The sequence below is a fragment of the Corvus cornix genome, chromosome 11, assembly GCF_000738735.6.
Source record: "Corvus cornix cornix isolate S_Up_H32 chromosome 11, ASM73873v5, whole genome shotgun sequence".
Classification (NCBI taxonomy): domain Eukaryota; kingdom Metazoa; phylum Chordata; class Aves; order Passeriformes; family Corvidae; genus Corvus; species Corvus cornix.
In genome coordinates, this window is record NC_046341.1 from 11,383,353 (window position 1) to 11,406,150 (window position 22,798).

The 22,798-nt window shown below is 41.3% G+C and overlaps 1 protein-coding gene across 2 annotated transcripts in view; it reads left to right on the forward strand.

Moving 5' to 3' along the window:
• The first annotated feature begins 3,608 nt into the window (after window positions 1-3,608).
• The window catches only part of TOX3 (TOX high mobility group box family member 3), a 75,787-nt gene continuing 56,597 nt past the window's right edge, over window positions 3,609-22,798 (forward strand). The window contains exon 1 of one of the 2 annotated variants that reach the window (XM_039558561.1): window positions 3,609-4,372. In XM_039558561.1, the coding sequence (XP_039414495.1) occupies window positions 4,271-4,372 (102 nt within the window). In that variant the 5' untranslated portion in view covers window positions 3,609-4,270. The remainder of the gene's footprint in view (window positions 4,373-22,798) is intronic. The other variant, XM_039558562.1, reaches the window with a different exon arrangement.

Below are 22,798 nucleotides of genomic sequence, written 5' to 3' on the forward strand. Positions count from 1 at the left end.
TCTGTGGCCAGAGCCAGGGGGGTTGCTGTGGTGTGGTGCCTGTGGAGGACTTGGCTGCCTACCTGAGAATTTGGGTGTTAAGAGATCTGGTCTGTTTGCTCTTATCTCTGAGGTTCCTTCCTGACCCTGCGGTTTGTTGGAGTAAATCTTCCAGGGCCTTTGTTACTGAGCCTCAGATACTATTTCCATGTTACTGAACTGACACAGGGTTTGCAAAGGCTGTAAGGATACAAAGTTTGGCCTCATATAAAAAAAAAAATAAATAAACTAAGAGTTGCGAGGCTTGTGTGGGAATCAGCCAGGCTTTGAACATTCATATTTACCTGTGCAAGTTGAAAGGTTTCTGGGCAGCAGTGAGAATTTGTGCAGGCACACTTTCAAGTTTGTGTATGATTGATTCACTCAATACAATTTCTGTTCTTACATCAGAAAAGCAGTTTGAGTGTTCTTAATGGCTTTTAAAATTGAATTGTGATGATGAGTCAGAAGAAAGTATAGCTGAAGATGGAACAGAGTCACCATTTGTGTGTTGCTGCCTGAATCATAATTGTTGGCATCAGTAGGCATACATTCAAACCTTTATGAAACAAGGCTTTTCAAAAAGTTTCTTTGAAATTGAGGCTACCCAGCACCAGGGAAATTACTGGAGTACTCCACTTACTGTAGATAGATACTTGCTTTTATTAAACCAGCAGGAAAAAAAAGAATACTTACTCAAAATTGCAAATACTTCATACTTCCATCTACTCTGAAAGAAAAAAAAAATTAAAAGTAGAATTTCAAAGCCTTTTAGTGAAGGACCTTAAAGAGAATGGCTTGAGAGAAGAATTTGTTGGACTCCTTTCGAGCATCGTGTACAGAAGGTTATAAATACTTTGGCTCATTTTCCATCTTTAAGGTACTACTGAGATAAATATGTTGTAATAACAAACACATAATGACATCCTGTATATGGATTGAAAGTATAGCAGAGATTACTCAAGTTTACTTATTTAATAAACTACATTCAAGAGGTGTTGAGAAAGAAAAACACACACTTGCCTAATTCTTTAGTTTGTACAATTCTCTCTGGTACAATATGACATAAACCATATTTTATTTAAAAAGAAAAATAAGTTAGCATATACATCCCAGTTTCTCTTCAGTTTTTCTTTAGATCATTTTAGATCACTTATTAATTTCACTGCAGGCATACTAGTTCTGCAAAAGACTTACTTTGGGCACTAGGTAAAGGTGGCAAAGGCAGATTATAGCCAGGAACTGGAATTTTTGGTTTTTTTGCTGGAAATATCAAAGTTCTGTTTTAGTTTCATGACAGCATAAACAGTATTTCAAAACTTTTCACCAAATAATACCTTGGGGGTGTTTTGTCTAGCTTGAATGTAATTACTTTTTTTTTTTTTTTTAATGCTGACTTAGTCAGTTTTGATTTTACACTAACTTTCTGAGCCAGTGATGTCAAAATTGAGTATTTTGAGGTATTACTGTTGTGCCTGTTCTCCTACATTCAGAAGGAACTGTGTTGGAAACAGCAGAATACTTAAAATCCTCACTATTTGCATCACCATTATTTGCTCATCTCCTGAACCCAAGCCTCCTAACCCAGTGGCAGTAGCTGGGTGTGGAGCACCCGGAGCACCTGGTGTGCCTCCCACTCCCCGTTCCTGGCCCCGGAGCAGAGGCCACTGCTCAAGCAGGGGGACAGGAGAGGTGAGCTGGGCTGTGCTGCCAGGCAGGAGCTGTGCCCAGCCAGAGTAGGCCATGCACTGCCCAGGGCCACGGATCACACAGGTCTGCAGCCTTCAGCACCTGCTTGCAGTGAGGAACAGGACCAAAGCCAAGCTTGGAATCATTTGCTGTTCATTCCTCCCTGATGTAGTTTTCCTCTGAGTTTAGTGGAAATATGCTTTCAGAGTTCATTAAAAGTGTAGAACCAGAGTTAGGCAGTGGGAACTAGCTGTGGTCACACAGCAGAGCACTCCAGAACCTGAGGCCAGTGATCTGGTCCTATACCTGAGAATCTGTTTAATCTAACATGTACACTTGGGTTTATAGAAATGTTTCTCACCAAAGAATAAAACAAAGCTAGTATGACTTTATTAGCCCCAACTGAAAGGTGTTTGCTGTGCCTGTACACTACCACTTTTCCATCACTCTGTTAGAGAAATGCTCTAATGCAACGTTGCATTCTGAAATAGCTGCACTGTCTTTTTCTGAACAATTTGTTTCTCTGAGGAGTGTAAGTAACTTTTTGCCACAGATATGGGGTGTGCCTGTGGGAATACTCTGTGCTCTGTGTTCCTTAACCATTTCCCTTCTAGCAACAATTTTTGCAGTCTTATCCCATTGGTTAAAAATGGTTGCCACAATGAATATGAAAGTGGATTAGGTGTTTGACAGAGTATGCCTGCTATCTTTGGTATCAAGGTATTTACCCATTCATACGCAGTTTTCTAGAAAGTTAAATTTTGAATACTCTGTGGAAATACAAATGTGTATCTGTGCTGTGTTTAATTCTGCTCTTAGTGCAAAATACCATGCTAGAGATCTTCACTTCAAAGTGTGATATGTCAGAATCAATATCCTGAATAAGGGTGATCTATCATGTCCTGTGCAAGCAGGAGCTATTTGTGCCACCACAAATATTGAACATAAGATTTCTAGGAATGGAGCTGGGAAGATGTTCCTTTCTACATGATGCAGCTATTTACTGTTTTACAGTTTGCTCCCTATGTTTTTAGACAGCACAGAAACCTGCCTGGAGAGGGAGTATGGGGCACTAAGCTCCTGAAGCAGTCAGAAGTGGGACTGAGAAGTGGGCCCAGGATGTCTGTCCTTCAGAGAAGGTCTTGCTGCTGTTGTACAGTTAAATCTGTATACCTGTGTTATCATTGCTATTTTGCAACCGAATGAAGGAAACTCTGTCTGGGGCACACCTTCAGCAGTATAAGAACTGCCCGGGAATCCTCCCTAGACCCAAAAGACAATTCTCTCCCTGTCACAGAAGCCTGGAGTCCAGTGTGTTTTCATCAATCTTCCTTGCACCTTGTCAGCACGGCTCAAGTCACAAGGTTAAGTGGCCTTTACTGTTTTAGTGTTTTCTTCAAAAGTTCTGGAGCAGATTTTCGGGTCAGCAAAGCTCCGTGCAAGGGAGCAGATACGGCTGGCCTGTGCATATGACTGACTAAACAAATTTGGGTTATTAGCGGGTTGCTTTGACTCATCACCCGGAGACTTTAAAAGTGTGAGGAGGTTTCTGTGAGTGAGGCAGGCTACTGTGGTTTGAAGTCCTGCTCTTGACAGCACCTTAGAAAAATCTCGTTTCTTCTCCTACCAACCTGACGCAGCAAGGCAGCGGTGCGAATCGATAAAGTGCATTACCGAAAAAAAAAGGAAAAGGGCAGAAAACTGGTGGAAGCGGTGAAAGTTACTCACCTGGAACCTTCCGGGAGAGAGGACAGCCATGGGCAGGGCCGCTGCCGGCCCGGCTCCGGCCCGAGCGGGCGAGCGGCGGCGCGGGCGCGCACCGGGCGGGGGGGGCTGCGGGCGGCGGGAGGGGCGGGGAGGGGCGCGGGCCCGGCCGCTCCGCCCGGGGAGCGCTGCCAGCGCGGCGCCGCTCGCTCGGCACTTCGCCCCTCAGCGCGCCCGGCCAGCGCAGCCCTGTTGCACCGAGGCCGGGGTAGCCGCCCCCTCCCTGGCAGCGCGGGGCGGCCGCGACCCCACCGTGCCCCGCTCCCGGCCCTGCGGCGGTGACGGTCCTCCCGCCTTTGTCGGGCGGGCTGCGGCGGGCAGCGGCGGCCGGTCCGTCCGTCAGTCCGTCCGCGCCGGGCGCGTGGCTTCTTTGTGTACAGCAGCTGCTCCTGAATGCGGAGGCAAAGCCTGTGGCTTGGCACTGAGCTTTTAAAAAACAACAGCCCTCCCTCCTTCCCTCCCTCCCTCCTTCCCGCTCCCCTGCCCTCCCTCCTTCCCTCCCCTCCCCTCCTCCCGCTGAGGTGGACGGGCACCCACCTGGGGTCCGCTGCCCACCTCTCCTCTCATCCTCCTCTCTTCTCCTCCTTGTTTACCTGCACTTTTCCGCCTTCTCTTCCCCCGCTGTCCCCGCCGCCCCTTGGCCCTCGCTCGTCCCCGCTCTCGGGCAGGCTCGGCGCCCAGCAGCTCCGCTCCCTCGGCGGTTTGCCTGTGCCCCTACCCCGGGGAAGGCACTTGAAGGTGGATCTATTAAACCTCCCGGCGGTCTCTCCAAGTGCACTTCTTGGACCAAACCTCCAGCATGGATGTAAGATTTTACCCGGCTGCGGCGGGCAGCGCGCTCCCCGGAGACCCCTCCAACCTGGACTTTGCCCAGTGTTTGGGTTACTACAACTACAACAAGGTGATTATTCCCGCGAGTGTTAACTCCTCGTGCTGCTGCCCGGGCCGGTTCCCCGCGGACGGGAGTTGGGGCTCCGTCGGGGAGGGGAGGCTCGGGGCTGGGGGATGCGCGGAGCCTGGGGCGGGTGCGCCCGCCGCTCTCCGCGGGGCCGGGGGATGCCCGGTCCCAGAAAGTTGTGGTCGGCGGGGCTGGAGCGGCGGGGCCAGACGCCTCCTCTTGCCGCGGCTGCGGCGGGGCTCGCCCCGGAGAACCCGCCCTCGGCCGCTGCTCGGGCGGTTCAGAGGGGTGCGAGCGGCAGACAGCCGGGAGAAGCTCGGGGCGCGATCCTGCTACCCGTGGCCGGCGAACAAAGGCGCGTCCCGAGCTCGCAGCGTTCGTGGCGGGGTCAGAACTCGCCGAACTTTCCCCGGGCGGGAGCCGCAGCGGCTCCAGGCGCGTCGGGCAGAGCCCGATGGGTTTGGACGGCCCTTCGAGGAGAGGACGGAGCCTCCCTCTGCTCTGTTCTCTTGGCTCAGTCCGGCTCTGTTAGGGCCAGTTCCTAACTAGAGGATTATCCAAACGGGAGGATTATCTAAAAGTACATCAGCTGCTGGTACAGGAAGGTAACTAACGCTCTGCTTTGGCGAGGGCTGTCAGAGAAGTTGCAGTACTACTTCTGTCTATTCACACCTTTGCGGCATGTGCAGTGTTTGGAGTAAACCTTACAGTCAGAAGCAATAGTAATTTCCCAGTGTCTTACCTTCATTTGCAGAAATGCATTTTAATAATACGGGGATGATTTGTTTCACAAATTACCCAAATCTGGGAAAGGCAAAGTTGAGAATGACACTGTGACTCATGCTATTTTGAAAAAGACTTAGCTGTTTGCACTGTGATGTGTCAATAGCACATTGAGCTATTAGCACTGGGCCCTCACACATGCACATAAAGATCCCTTTCACACTGTGTTTTTCCTGGTGCTATGTTTGTCCAACCTCTGGGGCCTTTTGTGAAGCACTGTATGAGATGCTGGGGACAAGAAGGGTGCTGCATAAAGCCTAAACTTATGCTAAGTCCTGTTTTTTTAGAAAATCCTTTCCTAATGAAGAGATAAACTTTGCTGAAATACAAAGCTCACGTTCAGAGAGAGAAGTGACGCGGGTTCAAATAGATTCAGTAGCTGGAGAAAACTTTCGCCTAGAGAAATCGCGTCTGAGTAGATGTCGTGAGTGGACTCTTGTGTCGCTCGTCAGGCTGCTGTCCATCGGAGCCGCTGGATGCTGAAGTTTGGCAGGCGGGGCGCGCTGTCCGCCCCGTGTCCAGCTGGCCGCGGAGTGGCGGTGCCGGCGGGGCGCGCACCGGCCCCGCGCATGCGCCCCGCGCGGGGCTCGCGGCGTGCGGCTTTGTTCGGCGCGGGTGGAGGAGCACACGGGGGCATGAATTAAAGATGAAATGTCAGCCCGAACTTTGAGAGCTGCTAAGGACTCCGAGAGCTCTAAATGCATAGTGAATGTCCGCTGTTGGCCGATATGCCGGCTAATTTTGGAAACTTGCGGCACTTACTGGCAGCCAGCATGTTTACTGTAAATTTCACTTGTTCCGTGACTTTCCTGTGTTATGCACGGCATGGATTTATTCAGGCTCAGGTGCAGGTTACTCTATAGACTCTTTCTAAATTTTTTTTTGTACGTCCAAAATTTTTAATATTTTCTGAAAATCGGCAGTTTCTTGTGTCCATTAACTTGGTGCTAGTGCACAGTTATATATAACCTTTTGACTGTATTTCCCATCGTTGTACAATGAGAACAGAGCATGCATTCAGAAAAAGTCAAAAGCAACTAACTTTTGACCTATTCAGGAACACATTTTAGTCTCTGTACTCCTGAACATAATTTTGGCAAGTACCTTGTGGGCCAGGCTTCTAGTCTGCAGCAGAAAACATTTTAATTAACACAGAACAGCTCATGGTGCTTGTGTCTTATAATAGATATCTTTGTATGCAAAGGCCTCATCCGGAGCAGGCTGACACACGCGGAATTGTGTTGCTGTTGCTGTGAGCTCTTCATTGGCTTAGCTGGGAAAACAGCGACGTGCTGTACAGGTGTTTCAAGGACAGAAGAAGCATTTGTGAATGAGTTCCTAGAAAGGATGGTCTTAACTGTGTTAATCTAATCTCATTTTCTGCATTGCTTATAATCTGTAGCTATAGGAATAATTGTAAGTTTGGGGGTTTTTTTAATTATTCTGATAAAAAGAGGGCATCTATTTTGAAATCTTGCCTCCCTGCCTTGCTTTCCTTGTCTTCTGTCCTTTTCCCTGTGTTTCTAAGGAAAATAAATGATTGTTCTGTTAGGTACTGAGATGACCAGAAGGCACCAAAAAAACCGGCTGAAATGTTTACTCTGCTGAAGTAAATGGGAGAACTGTTATTGATTTCACTAGGGACAGTATTTCACCTCAAGTCTTTCTGAAACTCATTTGAGTATCCTGCCCACTCATCCATGCCCGCTTCATTGTTAGGAGCTGAATCCATATTCTCCTTGTGACAGTGACATTGCCTGAGACAACTGCCGGGAAGCAGCGTGATGGCAAGAGTAAACAGACTGCATGGTTGTATATATGTGCAAAAGCAGAATTATTTATGTGAAAATATTCTCCGGATCATTAAGACATAGAGTTGATGGTGTATGGCCTGCATATGGAAAATTGTATCTTGCATCATAGTGTCTAAAAATATCAAATATAAAGCCTTTTTGTGAAAATTCATTGCACCCTGTGAGACAATGCTGCCTTCCACCTGTGTGCTTTAAACAGGAGTTCCCAGGACTGTAGGGTTTTTTTCCTTCAGTGGGTACAACACTGGCAGGAATGTGGCAGACTGACCCGTGAACCCCCAGACAGGACTTGGGATCTCAGGGTGCCCGGTGAGGAAGGGTCAGAGGTGGGAAGGGAGCTGCATCCTGAGTCCTGGGTTTGGAACCAGGCATGCTAAGGAGCTGTCCTGGCCCTGACCTGCAGGTACCTTCCATCCCAACTGCTTTGTAAGTGCAGTGTCGTGCTTTTCAAATTGTTGGTCAATACTGGATAGGAAGACCTAAGGGTAAGGGATGTCGTCTCAGGGTTTTTTTGGAGGAGAGTTAGTGTTGAGTACATGACAGGCTTTTGAAAACGGACTGATGTACATAAGCATGCCTGCCATCGTTGGTAGTGCAGCAGTTTCTAGAAGATTCATTGGGATTACTTTTGTTGAGATGGTGGCAACATGGCATGCACATGCAGAGGGCAGAAGAGGAAATACAGACACAGAAGTGCAGTGGTTTCTCCAAGGTTGCACAGTTGGTCACTGACATAATCAGGGCCACAACCACAGTATTCTGAGATTCAGTCCAGTGGTTTATGCTGAATCCCATTTACTCTAATAGGATTACTTACATGTTTAAAGTAAAGCATGTGCTTAAGTGCTTTGCTGGATCAGGGCCATATTTGATAAGTTTTCCGTCCTGATTGAGAGTACATAACTTGACCCTGCATGTGTCTGGCAGGTGGTGGTTCGGGATAACAGTGATCCACTTCTGCTTCATGGAATTGCACAAGTGAAATCATGGTTTGCCTGCTTCTAGAAGAATCCTGCTGCAGTATACTAAAAAAAAAATATTCACCAAAAAGGAGCTATAAAAATTACAGAAAGTTGAAAGAGACCAGCTGTTGTAAAACATTCTGCTTCTGTTTTGAGCCCTTTTATGGTTCTGCAGATGGAGAATGATTTTGGACATTCACTACAGTTGAGTAGCTTTTTCTAAACAAACTTTTTCACTTATTGAGTAAATTATATGTCTTGTACTAAAAATATTTAGGGAACTAGTATTCATCCTGGCATGTACTTTTTTTTTTTTTTTTTTTTTTTTTAAGGAACTGTAATTCTTGTAATGCCATTTGGGAAAAGTGAAAACTCCAAAACCTAAATACATACAGCTCACTGCTTGAGTTATCATATTAAGCTCCAGAATCCTTACTTCATTATTTATCTGCCTACATTTTATAATGTTTATCTCTACTACACAGATTGTCCTTGAAGGATACAAATTTCAAACATACATACCTTAATTTAGGCACTACCATACATATGAGATTGTCAGAGCTTGATGTTTTTGGCTGAAATATTTCTCATTTTACAAAGGAAGCTCAGGAAGTTTATCTTGTTCTTCCAGAGGCAAAGCAAAGACAGCAGTAGTTTAGTAGCAGCTAAACTGGGGCTCTAAGTCATTCCTATTAGTGTGTGTTGTTAGGAAAAAGTGGATTACAGTTATGCAAATGACTTAAAACTACTCTTCTTGCAAATTTAGTGTGGCTCTATATGCATAGGTTTTCCTCTCCTACAGCAGATGGTGAGAGACAATGGGTGCATGTATGTGGCTAAGATAGAAAGCTCCATGCTCACTCATCAGCTGCCCTGCAAATATGCTCGTTTACATCTGGGCTCTGCTCTGGTGCAGACGGGGCAGTCTCAGCTGCTGTGTGCTGTGGCCATGTGTGTATCCACAGCCTGACCATGACAGAGGTGGTCCCAGCTGATGGGAAAGGGCCACAAAGCACCAGGGAGCTCCTGGAAAGTAAAGATGTGTAGCAGAGACACAAATATAGGTCTTGCTGGAGACAATTTAGGCAGGGGATTGTGCACTTCCTTTTGCAATACCAACTCAGTAAATCACATTTTATCCTCAGTATTTTCCACTGATCTTCTGGCACATGTGGCACGTGTGCTGAACTGCTTCTTTCCCAGAACAGGCAGCCCCTGCCTTGGATATCTTAAAACCTCAGGACTATGAAGGCAACTACTGCTAGGGAGCAAAAAAGTTCCCAAAATATTTGGCTGTCCAATCCAGGACTAAAATTGTTGGATATATGGTTCCTAGTCCCTGGAAGAGGAACTGAGTATGTCCACCAGAATGAAAATTACAATTTGTATCATCACCCCACCTTGCATTATGCTATTTTCCAGGCATAGTCATCCCTGAGGTTTTCTGAGGTAGATGAAGAGCTGGCTGTGAAAGGAAACCCTTGTATGCCACAGGCAGCAACTCTGCAAGAACCTGTGGTGCTCAGAATGAGCACCTGTAATGCTGATACTGATTGGACTGTGCAGTGTACAATTTTTCTGTTGTTCAGATAATGCAGCTCCTATACTGATTGTACCATTTGTTGGTTGAGAGTTGGTTGTATACAAAATATAGTTAGTAGAAGTTAAATGTTGGAAATACTTTTTAGATGTTTTCATTACAGTGGATTACAACCATATTAGTAAGATGCTTGTAATAATGTGCAGTAACATATGAAGAGTTTGAATTGAATGCTTAGAGATTTTAGAGGTCATGCAGGAGGTATGTGTGGAAATAACTAGTGGGTGGGGTTTTAAAAATAGTTACATTTTGTAGCAATCACAACCCTGGGGTATGTACGCCAGGGACGTGGAGACCCACTTTACACCTCCTGCTCTGGAGTGAGGAAACATTGACCAAATCCACTGGGGTGACAAGGACCTCATTCCCATAGTATCACCCATAGTACACCATATTGTACTTCACAGAGAGGTGCCCAATCCAGCCTAACCTTATAATGAATTATCACAAATTTATAATAAAATCTAAAATAGAAGCACAGGAAATAACAGCCTGTATTCTTTGGCAGGTACTTGAGAGGAGTCTCTCAGTTGTGTGATTCATTTGTTGCAGTTTTGTGCAGTGTCTGACAAAGCAAGGCCAGTCAAACTGTGACCTGTGGTTTGTGCTGAAGCTTTTATTAAATTTACAGTTAATACGTGCCTATATATTTGTTGAATTCTGATACTCCCTAAAAACCTAAGTAATGCTATTGAATGATGATGATCAAATTTAAGAGGAGAAGAATTTGTACAGGACTAATCCTGCCTTTTTATCTGTAATCACATTTCTACTGCCGTAAAATTAACTACTGTTATACAGACCTAATGGCAGGGTTGAATTTTCAAATACTTCACACTCTTATCTGATAGCTGTGGTCTGTACTGTTACCTGTCTGTGTGATGTATTTATAGAGTGCCAGTCACCATAGTATCTTCGCGATGATTGCTACCAAAATTGAGAACTCTGAGGTGAAAATCTAATCAGGACTTTAGATAACAATGCCACACAAGAGCCTTATGGTCTTTGCCTCTGTGCTCTGTTGAGATGAAGACTTTGATGAGATCATGCTTGCTGCCACGTTATTCATTATTTATTTTCGTAACAAGATTTCTATTTAATATCTTTTCCACTGCATGTTACCATGTGTCAGAACAATCCAAATCCTGTTTTGAATGTATTCTCTCTGTTTATACCTGAAACAATGAATTGTTTCACAGGCATTACAGGGCAGCTGAAATACTAAAACTAAAAGGGGAGACTGTCATTACACAGCTGCTTCTGCCACAGGTACCTTGAATATCCAAACAGATGTTTTCATGGACTTCTTCTTTCACTTCATGGTAACGGGCAGATTAGCTGAAAATACTATCTTCATTACATTAAAAATAACTGAGTCTTATGAGCAGAGTGCTGGAAATATGATTGACCAGTGCTGCAGACTGAATTGTGTTGGCAAAGGTGTGCTACTGGAACTAGACAATGTTAGTTGATAATTGAAAATGAAAACTGTTTTAAGCAAACAGTTCATCTAGTTTTCAGTTTGTTTGTATAGTTCATGTTCCAGCTCTTGGCATCAGTATTTGCTGTTTACTCCTGCACGACCAGTTTGCCCAGCACCCACATTTTGTTGAAAAGCTCCATATCAAGAGGAAAAAGAAAAGCAATCCATTCTCAAAAACTGGAAGTTGAAAGTAACTCTTGTATTGAAGTGTTTTTTACAGTCACAGAAGACTCATTCAATGTGGGCATCTTGCACTTATATGTGCATTAGATCAGGCCTGACCTTGGTATTTCATGGGAGAAATTTTTATCAATTCAATGTTTTATTTTCACTGTTTTAAAGTAATAGCCCTTCTTACTGTCTAGGTCATACAGCCATATATTATCATTCCTGGCCAAAAGCTTATGAGAGCCAAGACTAACATGGAAAAAAGTGGGTTGTGACATAGGTTTAAAAAAAGGGTGTGTTGGGGTGAAATGCCAGGATCTGAACTGGCAACCTCTGCAATAAGGGATCAGAGGTCTCAACTACTGGCTGGGGTGAGAGCTGCAGAGGCAGCAGCACAGCAATCTCTTCTCTTTCCATATCAGCTTTACCAAGTATGTAATTGATGGTTATGTTAAATCATTATGTTAAAGCAGAACATTTCTCAGACAGATACATTTTCATTTGGATTTTCCTTCCCTACATGGAATATTCTGAAGAGTTCTGATCAACTGGGCAACCTAACAAAAGGTTGCAGACACATAAAATTACCAGTATGGTAGGATTTGTGGAAAATGAAGTCTATGTGCAGATGATTTTGGTCACTTGAGGTGAGGTGTCTTCATCTCTCCATTACGTTTCCTTAAGAAGTTTTGTCAAGAGAAACTCTGCTGTGTTTGGCATTCTAAGTGGTCATAGTTTATATTGTAATTCTCTAAACAGTTAGTTTGAGAGAAATTAGATAGGGGCCGACAATCTAAATCGTTTTAGACATCCAAATTAATAAGGAGCATTTTTTTGGTTTGTTTTGGGATGGGGCTTTGTTTGTTTTTATTGTCATTGTGGGTTTTTTGTGGTTTTTTGCAAGGAAACAACATGAGCTTTATGAATCATCCTTTCTATCCCAATGGGAGAACTCCTGTATTCAAAGTCACTGAATTATATAGAAGTTTGTAGGTTCAGGACATATTTAAACACCTCAATATTGATTACCTGTCTAATTTTGATATGAAAATGGTGTTAAAACCATGCAGAAATCAATTGCTGAATGTTGGAGTAGCTTATTTTCAGAGCAGATCATATTTATCTGCTGTTCTTTTTATGCTACTCCCTTTATGGTTGTAAGGCTTATACAAATAGCTGAATTTTTGAATGGTTTGGGATACTGTATTTCAGTATTTGTTATTAATAAATTTGTTATTAATAAAATTCTTTTGTTAAACTGTACTTTTATCAGTAAACTGTTTACCTGGTAAAGGATTAGCAGTCCACTATTTACTTTCTTTAAATAAAGAAGAATTTTATTAGGCATGGAAAAATAATCATTTCGTTTGCTTTAGTAGGTTAATGCTCTTACTTTTGTGGGTTCCTGATAAGCATGTGGCTGAAATGATGATGATAATAGGTGGCCATGTAAATATGGGGTTATTGTGCTATTGATCTGTTGTAGCAAAAAACTTGGTATTTGTGGTTTCCTACCACAACCCAACAGGTTCTTTTTTCTCCTGTTGTTTTGCTTGATACAGTCTGAAATATGTAGTATATTTTTCATTTAAAAAAAGCTTATTCTCTACGTGTGGTAAAACAAACAGAATTTTACGATGCATTCTCTGATCTTTTTCACAGCAGAACTGCAAGTAACAAGAAGACTGGTCTCAAAACTAAACTGGACAAACCAAAGATGTAAATACACTGTGAGATGCAAACACAAGAGCTTGGTATAGATTTGCACTACAAAGCAATTGTGAGAGTAAATAGTATGTTTATGCCTGTGTGACTTTCTGCTTCTTGTTTTATGAGAGTGTCCAATAGCTGTAGTTCAAGTGATAAGACGAAGTAATTTGTAACAATTTATTTTGTCCTGCCAAATAATTTGCAATTTCAGGATATTATTAAATAAAAGGATTTAACAGATGCTTCTGCTGTCCTTTCCTTCTGACATTTTTAAAACCTACTTAGAGCTATCTTTATGCTCCCGTGGTGGTGCAGCTGAGACCCAAGGAGAGCATGTGGAGTGGTAAATCAGATGTTATGTCACACAGGGCAGCCAGGCTTCTGAAACAGTGGCTTGCATCACTGGGTCCATGATAGAGATCTACCTGACAGAGCAGAAGTGCCTTTGTTTCATTCTCATACCTTCATCTAAGCTGGGGTCTTGGATGATGCTTGTAACGTGCATTGGGTGTTGTGTGGCTTCTTGTAATTGTTGTTCCAAGGATGTGACAAGCCATCCATGTGTGCAGTCTCGGTTTTCAGGGTTGTCTCACATGGGTCTGTTTCCAGCACTCTCTGACTCAGCTGTCCCAGTGCACTGCTGGCTCCAGTGCAGTGGTTCAGTGCCCCCTGCTTGCCCAGTCCTGCCTTATGGAGATGATATGTTCTGAGATCTTCTCTTTGTGGAATCAGCTTTGTGGGTGCCTTTGCTGTGAGAGGACTCTTGGAGTGTCCTCTGTGTCAGCACATTCCTTGGGTGGCTTTCTCATGTCCCCGTGGCTCTGCTGCCTGCTCTGGCTTGGGCTCGCTGGCTGATGGCACATACTAAAAATCTGACATTCTTGGAGCCACCCACAACTGGGACAGAATCTCAGCGTATGTGCAACTCTGACTGAATTAGGTGAAAGACAGGCAGTGTAATCTAGGGCTAAATATGACTCAGAGCGATTAATCAGAGATCATATGAAAGGAAAATATGTTCATTAAATACCTACTCAAGCAGGCAAACAAACAGCACATCAGTGTTGTGCGTACGCAGATGTGCGGTATGTCCAGTGTGCAGTTTAGAGATCAATTTTGCTCTTCTACCTGTAATTCTTCACAAAAAACAGCTATAGAATGGTAGCGTGAGCTTCTGTGTTTATTTTGCCTCAATCTGCAGCTATAGGTTGCCCAGTTTAAGTAGCAAACTGTTTTTCTAAATTTAGTTGGCAAACAACTTGTGATAGGATAGCAGCCTTTTTCTGTCTTCTCTGCTAGAAAGTGTTTGAGTAGGGATGGTGAAGATTGGCTTTGACTTCTATCAGCACAAATATATTGCTGGTGATAACATATCATAGGAGTATGCTGCCTATCTCCCTTTTTCTTGTCTAGTAAATAGCAATTTTTCAAGGAAGGTCTCAGAATCTGCCCTTCTGTTAATAGTCTGGTAGAGAGTTTACATACCAGAAAAGAATCCTGATTCTTCACTTGATAACATATTAAAGGGCTTGGTTTGTTGGTTTTTTTGTTTTTTTTTTTTTTTTTGAGGTTTGTGTTGGGTTTTGTAAAGAAAATTGGCAGCTATTACTTGTAATACATGTAACTAATAAATGTGAAATCGAAAACGTGACTCTTGGACAGTCACACATTTTTAAAGCTCAGACAATGTGTATTGGTCTGCACCAGTTCTAACAAGGTTCCACTGCTTGGAAAATGTGGGGAGGGGCACTTTGCTCCTGCGCAGAATACCTACATTAGATACAAACATCATCTCTGGAGATCATGGGGCTCCTTATAATTGCTTGTAACTTTAGGATTGCTAATTAACTGAGTTCTGTTATCGCGCACCCTGCATCATATTCTGTGTTATTTTGTGTGTTTATGGAGAATTATTTCTAAATAGAAGTTTTTAAGGTTATTCCATCATGAAGCATAAGTGAGAGACAGTGATAAAGAGCTTGATTCATTATGACTAACTGCAGGTGAACACTTGTTATGCTTCATTTTGAGTGTTTCTGTGACTCAAAAAGGACTCCATTAAAATACCATGACGTCAATGGAGTATTTTAAATGCATATGAAAGAATAAAGTCTAGAAATCATAACAGTATAAGTATCTATCCATATAATTTTAGACTAAATAAAGCATTTGTAGATGTTCTGAGTTTCATGTATTCTCTGCATGGGTGAGACCTGATATCAAGGATACATTTTGCTTTCCACTCCCCCAGATGTAACCCTTTTTATTTAAAATAAATGTGAAAGTAAAAGAAGAAATACTATCCATGGAAGAAAGTTATTCTGGACCTTCAGACTCATGAAATCAGATTGATACTTTGCAGCTACAGCGAGTACAACCAATCTGACACAGAATTTTGACAGAGAAATCTTTGATCTTCTACTTCTTTTCAATAATATTTTTTTCCAATTTTTCTTATTTTGCTCATTGTTAGAATTTTGCTTCATCTTCCCCACTTCTGTGGTAGGAAGCAGTCTTTGCATTCTCTGTTGCCAAAGGAAATGGCCATTTGTTGATTTAACAGGATAGAGAAATGGATGTGAAACACCTTGAGGAGGAAGAGGGAATGGTGGCTTGGTAACGCTGATAAATATTTACAATTTGAAGATCAAGTGTTTTCAGTCTCTCTAACTTCCTAAACTTCTTTCTTTTGGTGGCAAGAAGCAGGGGTAGAAGGGGGTGAAAATACATGGTTTTCCCATTAAAAAATTTTCCCCTACATTTTAAAGAACTGATATTTGGTTCTCATTTGATCCAAAGAAAGAGACAGGTTCATCTTTACTTCTCCATTTGGTTTGTTTATGGCACCCAAGCAAGGGAGCTGCTATCTGCAGCCTTTTTTCCCAAAACTCTAGTAGCCAGGGATCTTTGAATGCAGAAATAAGAAATAAGATTTTAGATGATGAATCTCAGTATGTATGCTAGAGCAAGGCCAGTTGCTTATTGATCCTAGCTACTGAAGTTTTCCCTGTGAAGCTGATTTATGTTTATCTTAAAAAAATAATCAATCAATGAGACAAACAAACTGAACTTCATGTAAGAACTGACTTAAAACACATTCAGCTTTTTCTTTCTCATCCTTGCTTTGTAAGAAAATCTTCTGTGGACTCAAAAGGAAAGGGTGCAATCCTGCTCTCGCACATAGGAATACACTCTCTTTGAACAAGAGACTTATATCTGCTTTTGAATTGAGCTTCATACACTTGCTGGGAAAAATTCAGCTCAGAGGGTGTATTTTGAAATAGTAGTTTCTTGGGCACTGAACCATTCATTTCCGAAAAGGATAGAGCCAGTTCTTTGTACCTGCTGACAAGACAAAGGAATCAGTGCTGCTGCTGCTAAGTTATGTGAGGACAGGCTGTAGTGTTGGCAAGTGTTGACTCTGGCTGGTGGAAAACCCAGTTCTGCTGGGCCTCTCGTCCTTACCAGAAGCAACACATTGGCCTCACTGGTTTTGTCTGTACTTTTACTATATAAATGAATGATTATTATGTTCTCTCTGGCTTAGATACCAAACAAAAATGAAGGAAAATGCTGCATTCAGCTGAGAATGTGTAGATAATCTTCATGTCTGAAGTGTGAAAGAACTGGCACAGAAAATTGTAGGTCTGGCAGAAAAGTTTGGGGTTTCTGTTATAAGTACCTTATATTGGAGAATTAATTTTTCTCAAGAAAAGAAGACATAAGAGACCTGAAGTATCTATGGCCTAACAGTAATAATGGATAGAGCAGGGTGAGAAAGAAAACAGTGTTGTTCCAAGCGTGGTTGTACAAACACTGGCCATGAGCTTAGATTGAGAATGAGAAGAAAGCCTTTCTCTCCAGAGGGCTGAGCTGCTGAGGCAGCCTTCGCATAGGGAAGGAGCAGGAGCCACTTTTAAGGCTCAGAGTTGAGGCTAAATGTCATGTGGTTGGGTGAAATGCAGGCCATGGGGTTGGCTGTACTTTTAATCTCGTTAAATATTGTTCTTTTAGGTTTCATCTTTACATTCGTAAATACGTGATATTGAATTTGTATTTTGCACTCTGTGAGTCTTAGAGTGAGTCTGTGAGACTCTGGACAAGGCAGCTACAGATGTGATGGTTACTTACACACTTAATAACAATTTGGAGTATTGCATAACAGCTAGTAAAAAAAATTCATGTCCAAAGTCTAATTTTATAGTGGAAAACAACTAGAAATGAGATTTAGAGATGGTGGGTAGCTATCTAGTATCTCTTAGTGGATGTGGAGAGTCTGTTCAGTTCTTCCTTCAGAAGTGGTGAGCTTTTCATTGGTGGTGGGGAGGATGAAAGGAAAGGCCTTTATGCATCTGAAAGAGGTGGTGGAACAATCCACATCTGGAACCTTGACAGTCTCTAGAAGTGTGGTATTAAATCGTTAGATGGTTTGTCTTGATGTGGGAGTTTTGCAAGTGCACATCCAGGAATCCTCTCTTTCCTCACCTCCATGCTCTGCTAACTGGTAACTACCAGATATGATTTTGAGAACACAGCATTCCCAGGAAATATGCTTTGTATTTTATCCTGTGGTGTTCATTTGTATATATTTTTAGTTCAGTGTAAAAAAAAAAAAAAACAGCATAATAACTTACCTACTCTTTAAGGGAAATTTCTACTGTCCTCTATGACCATCATTATTATTAACATCACAGCTTTCTAATTGATGTAATGATTTTTTTTTCCATGTATTTCCTTTTCCAGGCCTGTTATATGATAGAAAAATGTAGGTGGTATGTTTTTTCATCTTAAACAAAGATTATCTGTTGGCTTCTTGAAATGGTCCTCTGGTTGGAGTATATAAAATTGAAACTTCATCCAAGTAGTTTTCTTTGAAATAAGGGTAAAACTGCAGAAGTTGTATGTCAGCAAACAGTATCTTGAGAATTCTTCAACTGGAGTGGAATCAGTTTAGTTATTGTTTGCCTCAGAGATGGCCCAAGTGTGTGGCACAAAGACCTGGTAGATCACAGATCTCTTTGAAAGCCTCTCATTCATAGCACGGGATGTGGCACGCTGATGTTTTTGGAAGTGTTCATTTGGCTGAACTGGTTTTGGGTTTCAGACTCAAGAAATCTTTAAATTAATCTCAGAAGTTCAGAAAAATTTTAACAATAGTAAATATCTGCTAGTTCTGAGGTTTTAAGAATTAGATGGCTCCTTCTGAGCACTGGTAGCATCATGTTTAGTTATCTGATTATTTGTATTTGCAGCATGATTTTGTGGGAATTAGTGAGCTCTGAAATGTACTGTGAAGATCTGCTTCTTGATTATAAGACAGTTTAGTTGCAAAAATCTTATTGCCAAATTTCATTGATGCTATTTCTTAATATGTCCCAGGACAGGTATATTAATTTTGTGCTGTTAAAGTGTGATTGAAAACCAGTACAGAATTTTTTTCAAGAAGATTCTAGCTTTGTCTTTTTTTGAAGAGTGGGTTGAAATAGTTAAACTTTGAAGCAGGTGACTATAGCTGATTAAAAGTTTTCTTCAAAACCTCGGTTGTCCAAAATATATATTCTTCCTGTTTTGGCTGGTAAGTACTAACAATGGGATTTTGTTTCTGCTTGTGCATCAGAATGGCAATGAACTATTTCATCTGGATGAAAAAAAAATTTAAAAACACCATTATTTTTCTTGTTAAGTGGACTTTAGAGAAGGGAATGCATGAGGATTTTGTAGCATCCCAGACCCCTGAAACTCCATTACAATGCGTTTATCCTTGGCTTAATGTATCAATCACTGTTTATGGTGCACTGATTTGGGAGGTATGGGCTGTGGTCTGACTGGCAGGGAGGGACATCCCTTGGCAAGAACCAATGGATCCTGGTGGATCCTGGTGGACTGAAACATAAAAACCTGGGGTGCGAGCTTGCACAATGGTCACTACCTGACACGCTTGCCCTGTGATCAGAGGCTCAGGGAGCAGGACTTGACCAGCCTGGGGAAGGGAAGACTTCAGGGGACTTGACAGCATCCCCAGTACCTGTGAGGAGATGGAGCCAGGCTCTGCACAAGGATTCAGTTGAAGGTTGAGAGGTAACAGGCACAAGCTGAAATGAGAGTTTCAGACTCGATGTAAAGAGAAAAAAAAAAAAAAAAATCATTTTGAGGATAACAGAGTATTGGAAGAGGTTGCCCAAAATCCTTGATAGTTTTAAAAACCTGACTGCAAGAAAAGCTCCAAGCAAGAAGTTCCTCAGTTTGGTGTAGCCTGTACTTTGAACAGAAGTTGGATTTAGAGATCTCCTGATGTTGCTTCCAACACGAATGACCCTAGGGTTGTACAAGGTGAATAGGCAACAAAGATCAATTTGATCCTGCTTGCAGTGTTGTAGAAAAACAGTTCTGGAAGAGTGGCATTGCCTCGGCCTTTGCCTGGCAGGCCCCTGCAGCGGGAGAATGAAGCACTTGTTTCACATCCAGGATAACCATCTCTGCTCTGCTGGGGAGGAGTTTGCTCTCAGGTGGGAGCTCTCAGTGAGCTGGTCACTGTGACCTGTCTAGACCATGGTGATTTAATACAGCTGTCTGGATCCCTCTGCCTTTGTAGATGCATGTTAACTCATGACATCCTAAAACAAATGATTTTTGCTTACCTCCATGTAACCTTGCTGTAAGGGATTTCTAAAATGCAGCCCATCAGTTTGGTTTGGCAGTTGTTAGAGTGTAGAAAATAAGTGTGTAAAGACTTTATTTGAACCCCACTCTGGAATAGGTGTCACTGGTACCCATTAGCTTTTCATATATGTGACTTGGCTGTTGCTTCTATACTTAGGTTTTAGAGTTTCTTCTCTCCTTCTTCAGAATTCCATCCACATGATAATTCAGTTTTTATTCTCTATAGTACTCTTTAGAGAAATTCATCCAAAGGAAAATAGTTCAAACATCAGAATTTCCTAGAAGCCCTGTTGCTTTTGATACACAGAAAAACAAATCACAGTAGCAGCACAAATTTGGAGATTTAAAGTAGTTTTCCTAGAAAATAAAACTTTATTGTGCACAGCATTCTTAGATGAAGGTTTTTGAAGGAAGCTTTTAACTTTAGTAGATGTTGATTTACTGCATTCTACATTTCTTTATCTGCAGTTTGATGCCATTTGCTGGTTGCATGAACTGAGAAAAGTGCCCATGTGTGAGAGGAATGGGGAGTGTGGTGAACTTTAAAATCATATATTGGATAATTTGATACTTTTCAAAGGCCTAGTTCCAACCCAAATCTTTGTGGTATGTAATGGTACCCAAAATGTTCATGTATTGTAGGATGTTTTGGATTCTACATTTAAGACACTAGAAAAGGATCTGATTTTCAGAGGATGGATGTTACAGTTATGAAAATTAAGCCCTTTAAAATGTCACATGCCCAAACCCCTCCCCCAATCACCATCTGTGTTGTAATAAATTAAGCCTTGACTACTTAGTGCAGTCTGAGAATAGGAAGTGTGAGAATCATCATGGTAGTGATTCAGACCATTACTACAAGAGAGTGGCCTAATCAAATTGCTTTGTTGGGCAGGAAAGGACAGGACCTAAACACTAAAATGGAAAATAACTCATGATTGTCTTCCAAAACCCAAGATTTCACTGCTGTTAACACCTGCTCCAAACATTGAAAGAAGTAATAGGTTGAAAAGAAAGTATCACCACCTTTCTATCTTAGTACATTTCAAAGACACTTTTTAATTTGTATTAAAATACTTTATAATCACATCAATTTATTAATGAGAAGTAATTAGGTTTTCCAGTTTTAGAGACATTAGTCACAGAAGTCACATATCCCAGAGAATATGGACCAGGACTTCTTACATATGGCAAAAACATGGTGCTGCCTTTGTGGAAATGGTGCTTTCCCTGTCTTCTTTTGTATTAGTTAATAGAAACCCTCCTTGAAAGAAAAAGGATACTCATCAAAGAATGTTTTATGAAACAGAAAAAGAGAACTCATAAACCCTGTTGGATTCCAAGAGTTATTACATTTTACATCATATACAGTTTATTTTTCCAGATGCCACAGTTAAAAATAATGTATTTTTAATATTACTTGAAGGATTCTACAGATTCATAATAGCACGTGACATGTTAATATCCTCTGTGACATCCTACTGGTCATATCCAACTGTGATAAACAGTTGTATGTGCTATAAAAGTGACATCTATTATAACAATAAGGATAATGCTAAAGGATACAAAAAATCTCTTAAATTTATAAAGACTGTTACAAATCTTGAATGTTAATTTGAAGAAAAAAGCACATGCTAATGCTAAGTTTATGCCTTCAGTTAATAGTCCTTTATTCCTTCAGGAAAAAAAAAATCAAGCAGCTATACTTTAAATGAATTTAATGAACTGCAAAGACTGACATTTTCACTATAAAAGTCACACTTCATTTAATGAAGTAGTTAAATATTGATGCTATATTAAAATACAGGCTGAATAAAAACGACAATATAGTTTTCAAAATAAGAATTTGAGCTGTGTTTTTTCTTGTTATATTGAAAATTTCATGAACTGAGAAAAGGGAAATACAGCAGAATAGTTCCATAATAAACACAAGGCCCTTTGTTGAAATAACATTAAAGTTGAAATACCCAAACCTGTAAAAGTAGGGAAATCAAGTCACCATACTCTTAACTCAGCATCTTTGGGCTTAAACATTGAATGTTTAAATGAATAGAACTAACAGTATTTTCTAAAATTTTCAAAAATTCTTGGAAACAAAGACATATTGTAACCTGTGCTACAGGTGTCACAAAAAAGGCCCAGCCATGTGTTTACCCAGGATCAATAGTTATATCATGATATTGTTTGATCTTAATTCAAAGTAAGTGTGTTTTAAGTGCTATGATTTTGATGGCAATATTCTGGCACAACTCTGTTGCCTGTGTTGTGGCTTCCACATGTTTCAGTTGATACAGTTTGTATTTTTAACTTAATTTTTATACCTGCACTTTCACCATAACATTGACAGTGGATAAAGGAATGTTGCTGACAAACATGGCTGGGGTGTTTCCCAGCTCCAACACTTATATGACGGTAAGGGAAAAAGAAAACAAGAATGAATCTTACCATAGATGTGAATGGGACCAATGATTGAGTGATGGTATGATTGTCTTCACTTTGATGGATTGAATTATGTTGTAATGTACTTCATAAAGCTGTACCAATTCTGACATCAGGCTTCTGTGTACAGTAAAGCACTGCGGATGACATCTTTGGCTCATTGAAGTCAATGGCAAAACTCACATTAATTTCAGCCGTCTGTAATTTCATTCTTAGTAGCTGACTTAAAAAACAATGGCAAATTGATTTAGTACATTTTTTTTCCCTTTGGGAAAGAGCTCTATTCCATGTAAAATGATTTGTCTTTTGACTTTCATGCTCTTACTCTGAAAATATGAATTTGAATTCAGGATAAATACAGTTTGATTTCCTTCCCATACCTATGAGCATGTAAACACCAAAACTGATAAAAGAAAGTGGAGCTATTTTGGAAGTGGTAGGTTGTATGTATAGTTATGTACACAATTGCTAATTGAAACTGATGATGAGGAAGGCAATTTTCCAGTGGATGACTGTTGAATTCTTTCTGTGATTAACAGCTATCAGGTGTGGTCTTTACATGTGTTAGTGAAAATCTGGTTTAGGTGTCTGGGTTTTTTTTTTCTGCTTACATGCAAACAGTTTTTTCTTTAAAACAAAAACAAAGAAAACATTGGAATCTGAAGAACTAGTTACATAATGAATTTGTTTTGGGAATACATGCTGTATTTGTATTTATGATAGTGATCTTCAAAATTCTTCATAAGATGCTAAATCAGCATCTGTTTGTACAGTTATGTGACCTGGTATTTTGGCACAGCAGGCTCTGAA